General features: G+C 36.3%; 1 protein-coding gene across 1 annotated transcript in view; it reads left to right on the forward strand.

The window, feature by feature from the left end:
• The window catches only part of RYR2 (ryanodine receptor 2 (cardiac)), a gene marked incomplete at its 5' end in the record, with an annotated part of 108,411 nt that overhangs the window by 65,911 nt on the left and 28,569 nt on the right, over positions 1-13,931 (forward strand). The window contains 5 exons of the mRNA XM_009872957.1: positions 1,264-1,480; positions 2,735-2,839; positions 4,074-4,177; positions 8,263-8,346; positions 13,185-13,344. Of these exons, the coding sequence (XP_009871259.1) occupies positions 1,264-1,480; positions 2,735-2,839; positions 4,074-4,177; positions 8,263-8,346; positions 13,185-13,344 (670 nt within the window). The remainder of the gene's footprint in view (positions 1-1,263; positions 1,481-2,734; positions 2,840-4,073; positions 4,178-8,262; positions 8,347-13,184; positions 13,345-13,931) is intronic.

The following is a 13,931-nucleotide window of genomic DNA, read 5'->3' on the forward strand; positions in this document are numbered from 1 at the left end:
TTAATATGAATTGAGTCAATCTGTATTCTGGTTGCTGTATTGGTTTTCTATAAAATTTCAAGTCACACTTGATAGGTCAGACTTCTGCTTCCAGGTGTTGAATAGTTTGACGTTATAATACTAAAAAACAGTCTGTGATGTTCTAGTAGGGAGACTAATTTTAGCAGGACTGACAAAGATAAAGACTGGAAGTTGATTTTTGCTAGAGACACATTCAAAGACTGGTGAATAATACAAGAGCGAGAAGCTATCACACAGTGGATATACCAGCCTCTTGCTCCAGCTGCCAAATGCACTTCCTTAGGCTTTGCCTTGGATAATATGAGAGATACAATGTGGTAAAACTATAGACATGCGTGCTATGAAGTGCAAAACTATAAACCTGTGTGCTTTATCTCTGTCGTGAGAAAAATATTTGACAGTATTATTCATGTGCTGAGTGTGGTTTTGGAGAGTGTTCTGGTATAACATTGACAAAAATTTTATAAAATACTCAGTAAATACAAACAAGACAAAATGATTCTGTTGTAAGGCTAATTTTCTGAGTGTGTTAAATTCCTGCTGGATAGCAGTGTTCTGGGAAGATTTTTCAGTGTTATGTCATTGGTACTTCATGATCACCCCATTCACTGAATTTTTCATTAACAAAAAAAAAATGTCAAATTTGCTGTTTCGTAATGAATAAAAGAATGTTTTCCCCTAGATTTCTACTAACATGACAAGTATAAGTTTTAGAGAAGAAAATATAAGATTGTTTTGTATTGTGCCTGAAAGATTTAGTATTCTGTGAAAGAAAAATATTCCATGGAGTTTTCAGATTCACTTCTAAAATGAGAGAGAATGGACAACTCCTTCATGGAGAGAGTTCAGAAGTGATTGATTGACTATTCTGGATGATAATCTCTGCCTTCTGAGACCCAAAAGACTGCTGCTTACTTCATAGATGTGCTAAGTAAACTGATTATTCTTTCTCTCTGTGTCTTCTCTTTTGGTATCATGATTTAGAATATCTGTATGGAAGTGGATATTAACTAAAAGAAACAATAGTTAGCTTTTACCCATGATTTTTGTTCCACCTACTTCATGAACTCCAGCACCAAGTAGAGAAAGTTGAACTGTAAACAATGAAAAGAAGCTGCAACATGGAATTTTTATTGTTTTCCTTTTTTTATACATAGCATCCAATAGTTGTTAGGCTTACAAGCTTTCTTGGTTTGACATCAGAGGTGTCTCAGTTACCTAACGTAACTCTGATGTTTACAGGGTACGTTTCTTGCTTGGAGGTCGCCATGGAGAGTTCAAGTTTCTTCCTCCACCTGGATATGCCCCTTGCTTTGAAGCTGTCCTACCGAAAGAGAAGCTGAAAGTGGAGCACAGCCGAGAGTACAAGCAAGATCGGAGCTATACAAGAGACCTACTGGGTCCCACTATCTCTCTGTCACAAGCAGCTTTCACTCCAGTTCCTGTAGATACTAGCCAGGTATGGAAGCTGAAATACTGCATTTTCCTTTTTAAACACACATATTGTAGGCCTATGTAATTTTGCATTTGATCAGAGTCTCAAACTTGATTTTTCTTTGGATTTGGTTGGTATGTTCCATTGTGAGAACCTGATAAATAGTCCATAAAGTCCTTATTGGTGCTCACTAGAAATTTCATATATTTCAGTTCAAAGACACTATCATAAAGTTTGTTTTACCTTTAATATTAGAGTAGGCAAGACAGGATGTTTGAACTTCTTGTTCTTTTACTATACGTTTTTATTACTGTATAATTGCAATTACTTAAGACTTTGCATTATGGCAAGACTTGTAGAGCTTCAGCACTGATTCTTTACTGAACTTGGAGGTTATTGAGAGTGTCATTTGACACATTATGGGCAGTAAATGGCATGCATTGAAGTTATAGGGGATTTTTTGTTTTGTTTTATTTTTTGCGTGGTTGCAAAGAGCAGTAATTATTTGATACCAAAGAGCTCCTTCTCTGATCACAGATAACAAGAGTTCTTTTTACACTTGACCAGAACTTGAGATTATGCAAATATTTGTACACCGTGTGCTCAGATTTTACAATAGTTAGGAACACATTCTTGAAAACACATACCAAATACCTTGCTAGTTTGTTGCCATTATATGCTAAATATAGCATCCTACATGTGTCATATAATTATTGTTCTGTAACACCAACTATTAGGGAAATATTATCATGATCCACAGCATTGTAAATTGGAGGTCTCTGTTTTTTGAGGTAATGGTGACTTAGTTTCAAATTTTGGAGGAAGAGTGATGCGCTGTCCTGAATTCACTTGTCCTAATCATCTATTTTATTTATTTATTCTATGGGGTTCAGTTCTCAGATGTTAATATTTGCTTGAAGTGTTTTTCATAATATTACCTTAGTTGTTGAGATTTTTAGCATTTTTTTTTTTTTTAAGCTGAGAAATAGTATTGGTATGAGTAGTTTCTATCCCACTGCCAGGAATGTGTTCCATGCCATTTGAAGGTATTGGATTTAAAACTGTTTTCTGATGCTGGTCACACTCTGGAACTTGTAAGTGCATAGGTTAAAGTATTTCTGTTGATCTAAGAATTCTTTCTCACTTTAGTCAGAAAGAACTGAATGAAAATTTACGTTTAGTTGAGGTATCTGATTTTTACAAAGTTTGCCTGTTATGAAAGTTTGAGTGGCACTGCTAAGCAACTTACTTGTAACAGCCTCTTTCTTCTCTCTTTAGATTGTTTTGCCTCCCCATCTGGAAAGAATTAGAGAAAAATTAGCAGAGAACATCCATGAACTTTGGGTTATGAATAAGATTGAACTTGGCTGGCAGTATGGACCAGTATGTACCTTCCAACTTAATTTTTTGTTCATTACATAGCATTCTCCAGCAACATAGCATTCTCCAGCACATTGATTTTAATGTGCTAATCGGTCTTCATTTTTGTTGTATCCTTCCAAAATCAGTAAGGTTTTAGATGCGTTCCACCAGAAGGAGGTGGAAATCAACAGTACTTTTGTATTTTTGAACCAAAATTCTGGAATAAAAGATGTTTGGTGCTGAAATTTTCAGCCAGTCAAACTATCAGCACAGAAAGCACGTAGTAGATTTTTCGCCTTCTGTTTATTCTTCAGGAAGAAGCTTAGTTCCTGATGAAGTAAGCCACTAAAGTAAGAGTGAAAAGGATGTCACTAGGAAAAATTCAATTAACATAGGAACCGAGGAAAACACTTGATGCCTGAGATTTAAATTAGTTGTGTAAAGAGATCTAAAGCAGTCCTTCTTATTGGAGACTGTACTGAAGCTTTATAAATGCAGATTACCATAGTTCTCTAGAAATCCGGAAATAAAAGTTTTCAATGGCTGTTAAAAGATGTTTCTCATTTTAGCTACTAATTATTTTGATCAAGTAGCTTGACAGGTGAATTCCTTGTATTGCCTGTCCAAAGAACATTAATCCCATCAAATTAAGATAAATATCCTGGGGAGATTGTAAATATCTTTCAATCCAAAGCATATAAAAATGACTGCAGTTCAATTTTATAATCATTATGTGCTTAGATCAAAATGCAAAAATATATTACTCAGAAGTGTTATAAAGAAATGCGACATTTTTAAAATGGGGTTAAGTAAACAAGATTGAGTAGTAGTATACCATTTAGTTGTTATAGAAAAACACAGAACTAGCAAATATAAAAGATAAAAAATAAATTTCAGATATCAGTGATTCATGTTCATATTCACTCTGTTTCTTTTTTTGGAGCTGTATGTCAAAACATAACATAGATTGCACTATTCTTTAACTTTGCATATGTGTTGTGAACATCTGTATAATGTACAAATTAGCATTTATTCCACTTGAGATCTAAAATCTCAAGTTTATTTGGAAATGCAAACTCAGCTTTACTTGAACAGAATGATCATGCTTTAAGAATACAGAATGCTTTCTCTTTTGAAGTGTTGTTCCGTTTGAGTAATCTGACAAGATCAGCTTTAAGTACTTTGTGGGTGAGACTCTTTTAAAGTTTATTCTGGCTTTTAAAGGCATATTGAAATTTCTTTACTGTCTTTTCAGATTAGAGATGACAACAAAAGACAACACCCGTGCTTAGTGGAGTTCTCAAAATTGCCAGAACAGGAAAGAAACTATAACTTGCAAATGTCACTTGAAACACTGAAGTAAGTTGCTAGAACTTTTGAAACTTATAGTGAGATTTTCCTAAGGAGTTGCAGTTTCCAGAATTGTAATTTGAATGTGAATTACCATGACACGACTTATAGGTGAGAGAGGGTGTGAGAAACACTGATGAATTAATTATTTGGCATTGAAAATGAATATGATGGATTTTATTATCTATGGAATTTTAGAATTATTGTGGTAATGCTGATTATGCAATGGCAACTCAGACGGTTTTCATCTAGTTTGGAGGAAATAAACAGATCTAAGCTTGAGGAAAAATAATCTTTGCTTCTTATTCGATTTATTGCAATTTAGTTTAATTGCTTGTAATTTTCTTTATTGATAAAACACACTTTGACAATCAATGGATATTTTTGGATGTTATTAATGATGATCATTGCTTCAGGATCCCTTGCTGCTATATCTGTGTGTTATGGACACATTAGCACAAAACAGTAGTAGGGACTCCCTCCTTTGGTGGATGAGTGGTTAGATGTGTGAATGTTGTGGAAGGTTTCCAGTTGGATTGCTGGAAAATTTCAGTGGGATGTTAATAGGTTTGTTCAAGTAATCTAGTTACCTGTCTCAAAGATAAAATTCCTCATCTCAGCTTTATCAATCAAGCAGCTGTGAGTTCTTGCTTTACTGCAAATGCATTAAAAATCTATTAGTGGAAGTAATTTCTTCCATGTGTAGCATTGCATGTAGTCAACATGTTAAAATTTTTCCCAAACTGATAAATGCCCAGTGATATATATTGTTCCCCAGCTATTCGTATTTGCAATCCATTGAAATAATTTCTTTTATTTTTCATTTTTTATGGTAAAATATAGTTGATTTTTCCTGTTCAGAGTGTTAACAAAGGATGATTATCTGCATGTGATAGTACTTTTCTGGGAATATTTTAAAAATTGCTATGTAAACTGGGAGTGCAATATCATGTTTACACTTTTAATATATGGACTTTATGTCCTCATAGTAGAAAGCTAGGTAGAACACTCCTCCTAGAATTTCTCATGGCATTCTTCTCTGATGAGCCTCTCTGTGCTATTTACTGATCCACCAGCTTTTGTTTTCTGACGTATACAGTTGTCATTTTGCAATATCTTGTTGTATTTATCGGACAGACACCTGTTGTTCAGAAACTAGAATATGAGTGTCTCACTTGGTTCATTTCTGCAAGCTTGCAAAGGTGGAAAAAGTAGTGCATTTATCCATTCTGAATGATTGATACTGTGATGACTTGAATTGTAACCTACCTTGACTGTTTTCTATAGTAGGTGTTTCTAGTCTAGCACTAGCAGCCACCTTCATTTGTGGAGAATGGGGTGGAGGGAAAGAAAATGTTCTTTTTAAACTTCCTCGAGTCAGCTTTATTCTTCCCAATTCGCATCATACTGCATACTTTAAGTAGTTGTAAGACATCAAGAATAACTCAAACTGTAACTGTTGGGTTTTTTTTGTTGGTTTGTTGCCAGTTTTGCTGCCAGCTCTACTAGATGAGAGAGGCGGCAACTAAGGAAGTTCTGAGTCATATTATCTGAAACAGCATTTATTTTCAATATATTGGCATCTCTGTATATTTTTCAGTATGATTGAATACTTTTATGAACTATAAAAAGTGATATACTGTATGAAATGTCAAGATTTAGGAATGAGTTACCTCTGAAAATGTCATGGGATTAAAATATGCTTGTTCATATTGCTTCTGCACATTCTTATATATATTTTATAGTTTCATCGTGCTGTTCCTGTTTTTTCTATTTTTTTTTATTGGTGGTGTTACTTACTATTTTGTGACTGACTTTTGTCTTTCTACCTATTTACTCAGTCATTTGTGGTAATCATATATCAGTATTATAACAAGGACTGCATTCAGCCACTTCTAAATTTCTTATTTTGCTTCGAAGTGCTTTAGGGGCCTTCAAGGTTCTACCAGCGTGGTATGACTTTTCATTATTCTGTGGCTCTGATTTGAATTTGCTGTGTCTAGGTGGAGATAATGTAGGATTTAAATTCCTATTTTACATTACAAGAAAATTAGGATGACCAGGGATTAGCACCTCTGTATTCAGTGTTAGATACGTTCTCATGTGCTGGGGACGGCTGCATAGGAATGTCATTAGCAGTCTCCCCACTGATACTGTAGAGCAAGCGGCACTGGGGAAGCCCCAGGCTGAGCGGCAGCGGGAGCTGGATACAGGAGCTGGATTCGGGAACTCAGGATCTGGATCAAAACCAGGAGATCAGAGAGATTCCTCCCTAGACATGGCCATTGCAGAAAAAGGGGCAGAAACTCTTGTGATCATTCAATTGATACTAAATATGATATATATATGGAATGGAACAGTCTTGTTGGTCACCTGTCTATTATCTCCTAGAGGTGCAACCTTTTACTTCCTTGTGACCCCTCTTACTACCTGGCACCCCCAGCGTGGCACACAAGAGCCAGCAGTGGCCTTGGTCACTATGGGAATAAGTATCAGCAAGAGCCTGTCTGCATCCTAGTCCCAGGCAGTAACTGCCTGGTGTTATCACTGCCAGTAACACACACTGTCTGCATAAAAACATGTTGCCAACTTCAGAATGTGCAGCCTCTTAGAAGATACTAAACTGGAAAGTAAAAATCACTGAACAGAACTGAGGTTTTTAGTAAAAAAAGGACAAGGAGTTGTGTGTGATTTATGTGAATTGAAATCTCGTTGCATGGGATATTTTTAGTGGGTACTGTGTATTGCAGGAGGTGGCCACTGCATGTTGATTTTCTCATTGGATTTTACCATCTAGTTTAAAGTTAGGGTTCACAGAACAGAACAGTAGGATTTACTTCATGTAGCTAGCACTAAAAATAAGCTGTAAGAATCCTTTTGAAACATAAGATTCATCTGCCGGGAGAAATATTACTAGACCAATATTTATTCTCTTTTCCCTCCAGTCAATCCAAGAGCAATAAATATAGTTAAAGCCAGTCTAGAAAATACTATTTAAACTAGTGACAAGAAAAAGTAAAAACTTTGTTTTCCAGCTTTCTTCCACATTGGGAAAATTGGGAATGGAGTCCCAGGTTTACGCTTGTGATTTCTTCCACATAATCGGATTCAATCAAAGATATGACTGTCACTCAGATTTTGAGACTCTCCTGATCTCTGATTTTTGTCAGGATTTCTTTTCAATTCAATGTCAATATTTTAGTAATTCACCTAGGCTAAAAAACCCCGAGACTTGATAACCCAGTATTGAACATAAGTGCAGCAACAAATAATTGATGAGTTGCAGATCAAATCCTGAAGATAAAGGAAACTTAAGATTTATGCTGCTGGATAGTGTGACTGTAAGGAAAGGAAGAGGTATGAAGTCATCAGAAACTTGATTAATATCGTCGACCCTGTTGTAAGGTTATGTAGAGTGTTTGTTTTCTGAAATGAGCTGCATCTTGTGCAATCTGTCTCTGTGGTACACGACACACTGGGTCTAGCTTGAATCCTTTTCTCTGAAGTGGATTAACATACAACATCCCTATGGAGCATTAACATAGCAGTTTTGACCTAATGCTTATCCTGTGTTTTGCTGTCAGTCCTCTCCTCAGCAGCATGTCCTAACAAAATCCAGATCCAATTAAAATCTCTGAATAACAGGTTCTCTTTGTAAAGAAGACTTACTGTAAGCATAAGAAGTGACATTTCCTGCCTTTTCTCCTTTCATCAGCTTTAAAGTAAATAACATTAAAAGGTTTTGATATAAAGCACCATGACTCAGTATATAAGCAGTACGAGGAAGTATATAAAGCAGAAATATGTATTTCAAGGGCAGGGAATTCTTCAGCTGATGCCTTATGTAGATGAAATAGACTGTATGGTAGTTCCATTTTGAAGTAGTTCACTTGTACATCTCTTAAAACTTATAGAAATATCTTGTGGCATTTTCTTAACACTACATATACAAAAAGGCTGGTGTTGATCGTTCCATATTGTATTATTGTCATTCCCATGGGTCTCGTTTGTTATATAGTGCCATTTATATAAACAGCAGCAACTCTGAATATAAAAACACTGGCATTAATTTAGCTCTGATTTCTGTGTTCTAGAACCCTGCTGGCTTTAGGCTGCCATGTTGGAATTGCTGATGACCATGCCGAAGAAAAAGTGAAAAAAATGAAACTTCCGAAGAAGTAAGTTAAAATTCAAATGTGTGTTTTTGCTAGGCAATATGAGTTAAACAGGCTGTATTTTAACAAATTTATATTAATATTGCTAGTTTTATTTGTACTTGAATATGTATGTATGCATATAATTTTTAAGAAATTCACACGCAACTTCACCTACACCTTTTCTTTTAGATATTTATGATCTGATGTGTAGACAAAGCTCAGGTTTTCTGTGATTCACTGAAATGAGGGAAATTCATTGTTACTTAGTTCTTTTATATATATTGCAGAAACTTGATAAAGAATTTTACAGCAAACTTGTCAATACATTTTGCTGTGCTGCAGATAATTAATGGTAGCCATTCTGAAAGTCTTAGAATGGCCACCTAGTGACATGAAGTGGAGAGAACTTGTACAAACATCTGACTTTTTTTCCTGAGTGATTAATTGGCAGCTGGGCTCAGGCTGGTATCATATAGTGGCCTTCACTACCACAGCTCTGAAATCAGCTCTTGTGGCCCAGCCAGTATGCCCTGGCCTCCTCCGTAGCACCAGTGCACTCCCCAATTTGTGAATGAAGAATTTGGGAAGTTTAACACAGTCCAACATAATGAAACTGTACTTACTGACAGCCCTACTGCCCAGCGTACACTTGAGCCCATGGAATAAAGGAGAATTATAATGTGTATCAAACGAGAAAGGTAAAGGTCACAGTTTCAGTATGAAAATATTTCTGTGTGTCCTGTTATTCCTGAATTTAAATTAGTAACACAGTTTCCTTGCTTATGACTAAGAGCAGTGGTAAGTGCTGGTTGCTAAGTTGCTGCCACCAGTAGCAACTCGCAGCTCTTTGCAGGGATGTGCTCTGTGCAGAAATAAATATTCATCTGCTGCTGCATAACTCCATTATTCACAGTAACCTTTCACTGACCCATAGCTTAATATTCCGCCCACTGCATCCCTAAGGTCGGTGTAATAACCTCAAGCTCACGTCTAACTAAAGCATGCCTGTGTTTTCCCTTTTGTGAGCCAAAAGTACATTCTCCATGCAGGCTTCTGGGTAATACTTCACTACAAGGTACCTATAAGATCCTGGATCCTCAAGTCTTTGATATATACCACTGTACTGATTTACATAGCATTGATATGACATTTTCAGAATCCCTGGTGTGGCCACTTCATGGGAATGAATGAGAATAAAAGCAAGGGATTAGTTTAAATTCCCCAAAACTGTTCTTCAGTTTTGGTATCCCAAAATAATTGCATATAAGACTAAAATGAAGAGATATTTAGGGCTTTATATATTTTTGTTCTTAATTTCCTGAGTAGAAATATATATGCATTTGCAAGATTGTTCAAGTGAATTAATTGTGATGATTTTGAAAAATCACAGTTCAATCTCAAGTCTGAAGAAATTATACTTCCTAATTTAAGAAGACTTGTAATGCTGAGTCTTTTTAATGTCTTTAACAGTCATAACTTTAGAACCCTGAGGTCTTACTGTATATATCAAGTCAGAATTGTGATACCTTACATGCAATGGATAGAAAAAATGAGTAAAAATGAAATAATTAAAAAAATGGCTACATTGTCAGTAGCATCACATATTTGGTGACCAAAAATAGAGCAGAGATTTCATGATCTAGATACAGTTGTGCATCTATAAGGCTGGATCACATTTTTCTGGGATACAGTCCTGCAGAGAAAGGTTACTGTTTCACAGTTAGACTAGAATTCACCATGACAAAAGATTACAGGAGGTGGTGGGTGAAAAGATGAATTTTTGATGGGAGAAGAGATGTCACGTCCTGTATTTGCTAGATAATTCTGTTCCTGTAGATGATACAAATGCGTTATCCCAACACTTTCCCATGATAATTTATTAAGTTCTCGTATCTGCCTCACAGAAAAACTTCATGCTGTTATGGAAAACAAAAGCAACAGTCATCACTTGACTGTAATTAGCTCATCTGCTCTACTTTCTAAGAAAACTTTCAACCTTACTATATCTGTTCTTGTCTGTCTTCTTAAATCTTTACTTTTTTCATTTCTGGTTCTTTTCTTCCATCCTGTTTTAACAATGAACACTGTAAAATGCTAAAAACAAATTTATCTTTGTGTCAGTCCTAGAAAATTTTAGGCATCACAGCCACACTAGTTAGAAGTTAGGGAAAATCACATTTTAAATTAGCAGTTACGCCAGAAATTTGCCTTTTCTAATCCAGCATCACTCCACAAAAGAGCTGTTTTGGACCATATTGAACAAGTAGCTAAAGCATGTTGCAAACACAACTTTTGCTGATGGACATTCTCTTCCTCTTAGGAAGATTTTTTCCTGGTATTACTTTAAGTTTTTTTGAATAAGGCATCCTTCAGTAACCTGACATTTTAAAATGCTTCCTTGATATATTAAAAGCTTTTATTGTAATAAATTCTAAATATTTAGTGTTTCTGTGGGTTAAAGAAAATCTAAATGAAATGGGAAAGAAAAAAAAGTCAGAATGAAAAGAATTATTTTTTTTTAAAAATCAACTCTGTTTAATTTTCTCTTGTAAAACAACTCACATAGACTGCTGAAAATCTTTGATCAAGAGAACAGAGTATGGACTAATATCACTTGCAAACATATCTGCCACTCTTTCTTTAGGTGTTGGCACAAATAAAAAAACCATAATACTTGTTATGAATCAATGGCAGATCAATATGGTAGTACTGTTGAATCAGCTAAATTTACCTACTTCTTTAAAAAAAAATAAAAAGTTTATATAAGGGAAGCAGAGATACTGAGCAGGGTAAAATCAGTCAGATACTGATGAGTAGATGACTGACCAGGAGCTGAGATTTTAGATACCTATTTCAGCTAGTAACATTCGTCTTCAGATAAAGGTAATTCTCCAACATGAATTTGCACACTCAACATGCTTTTGTTATTTTCCTTAATATCCATTGATTCTTATTCTTGAGTATTCATTTGCATCCTGAAATAAGGTATACGTGTTCTCTGTGACAAAATTACAAGCATCCCTTCTGTATGATTGACTGTTTCCATTGCTGTCTGATTTTACTTATCTCACTGAAGCGACTTCACAGCTACCTGAGGAGAGGGAACCGTGAGGGCAGTTAGTTGGCACGTGGGAGACAGCAGGGCAACCACCACCTGCTTGCTTAATTCTTTAACAGAAATTTGCCAGTTGGTAATTACATGAATGGTTGATTTTGGACTGCTCTTGAATTGATGTTTTCAGACTTCAACTTTTTATTTTTTTAGTGGGGTAATTTCGAAGGAAGGTCCAACCTCATGTTTGTAGATGATAATCTCCCCAAAATACTTGCTTGTTTTCAATTATTGTTTTCATCCAATAGTTTGTTTAGCTGGATTTTGGAATAGTTATCTCAGAAGAGAATTAATTAAGATTTGTAAAGTATTTGAATATTTTAGAATGCAAATGAGGATAAATACTGTTTCTTTTTCTGGTTTTCTCTCTGTCATTCCAAATAAAGAAAATACAAGAAAATGACAGAGTTGTTTAGAAAATAATTAGACAATTATTCAAACTAGCCATTCTTTAAACACCCCAGGAGCATAATTTCAGTGAGAAAATGTTGTTTTTTATTTTCCACAGACCCCTTCCCTTATGACCGAAAGAGCGCTTTGTTTTGTCAGTGTGCTAGAGGATACTCAGGGCGATTCAGGGCATGTCCACCAGCCCCTGCCTGGTCTCTCCTGAGGTTGCAGGGCAGCACCAGCTCTGGTGCCTGGAGTGTCTCTGCCAACCTTCTGCCTTGCTCTTGGCCAGGCTGATTTTCACACTTCTCTTCTTCACTCCTTGCTGCCTGTGCAGTGTTTTGCCCTTTCTTAAAAATGTTTTCTCAGAGGTGCCACCAGCCAAAGCTGAGGGGCCACCAGTGAAAGCTGAGGGGCCTTTCTGGAGGCAGCCTGACGCCGCTCTGCCCAGCACGGGGCAGCCCCGGCCTCTCCTCACCGGGGCTGCCCTGCAACTCCCCCGCCAGTGCTCAGCTACTGACACCCAGACCAGCCCCTGTCTGTCTGCCCCCAGCTTTTCTCTTCCTGCTCCTCTTCCCCTATACGTACCCTCATCAGCTAGGGTAAGGGAGGTGAAGTCCACTACTGTGGCCATGCCACGTAGTGCCACATGTCTTCGTTGTAAATTTATAAGTCTGGATGGGCTGCATCCATCGCCTTACGCATTATGTCTTTTACTGAAGGTTTGATCATAAGTAAGATGGGAGATGACTATAATTAATTCGGTGGGGACAACTTCATAGAAGTAAACAAGACGTTGTTCTTAGGACTGCTAAAATAGTGAGGAAGCCCTCTCTCTCTTCTTAAGTCATGCTTGAATTTTAAACATTTGCTCCTATATAGTTTGAAGGATACTTAAGGTATGAAGTATTAAAAAGACAAAGTTTTTTTAGATGAACTTCATACGTGAACTTAAGCTAATTGAGCTGCTCTCTCTCACATCCCTGTATGTAATAGGAGGAATATATTTGGTTGCTTCAGATAAGTATTGTGAAGTGCTCAGAGGTAGCAGTAACAATGTTCGCATAAGTATTCAGATAAGCAATACCTTAACCTACTACTTCAAATGTGTGAAAGGACTAATATACTTCCAAAACATTTTTAGTTGAGACCATTCTGGGTAGCTTTCATTACCAGCTACATCATTCCATTAAGACACAATTAGCTTGAAGCAAAATTAAATGTCAGCACGTTATTACTCCTTATATTCAAAGACATATTATTTATATTTTACATACATATGAGTTCTTTCCTTTGCAGTTTTTATATTAATTTTGTCTTACTGAAAAGTAATTACAAGTTCTGTGTTTTTTGACAGCTACCAGTTGTTGAGTGGATATAAGCCTGCTCCCATGGATTTGAGTTTTATCAAACTGACCCCCTCTCAAGAAGCTATGGTGGATAAACTAGCAGAGAATGCTCACAATGTGTGGGCAAGGGACCGTATAAGGCAGGGCTGGACATACGGTATCCAGCAGGTAAGTGCTAACTTCAGTCACTTGAGAAAACATCCATTGAGATATTTCACTGTTAAACTGGAATAATGGGGTACAAAAGTGGGAAGAAGCAGCTAATGAATGTGAGTCTGTCAGTCAAAGAAAGCAAAAATACCTATCTGAAGCAATCCTGCTTAAAGTTCTAGCAGTATGAAACTCTTCTTCTATAAGCAGTATTAAAAAATTGATTTTATATTCTTGTACGCTATCAAGATCTCAGGGTGAGAAAATTGCATGCAGGAAGCTAATATGCGCTAATATTTTAGGAAATGTAAACATTGACTTTCAGTAGGGGAATAATTTAAATGTTTGCAGTCCTGGGAACTGAATAATTTTGTTTATCCAGGAAAATCAGAATGTAAACTTCTAGTAATCACTTTGCTAATATGTTGTATTTCTGGCAGAGGCCATGTTTAACTGAGAATGGTTAAGTCAGTCTCCCAAGTTCTAGTCATGTTTCAGTGTCTTTGTTTCAGTGAATAGGAATGCTTACATGGTAGGTGTCATGATGTGTTACAAGGGAGGGGAGTAAAGATTCAGCATGGTAGATTGTCAGCAGGCAACCTCAG

The sequence above is a fragment of the Apaloderma vittatum genome, unplaced genomic scaffold, assembly GCF_000703405.1.
Source record: "Apaloderma vittatum isolate BGI_N311 unplaced genomic scaffold, ASM70340v1 scaffold1810, whole genome shotgun sequence".
Taxonomy (NCBI): Eukaryota; Metazoa; Chordata; class Aves; order Trogoniformes; family Trogonidae; genus Apaloderma; species Apaloderma vittatum.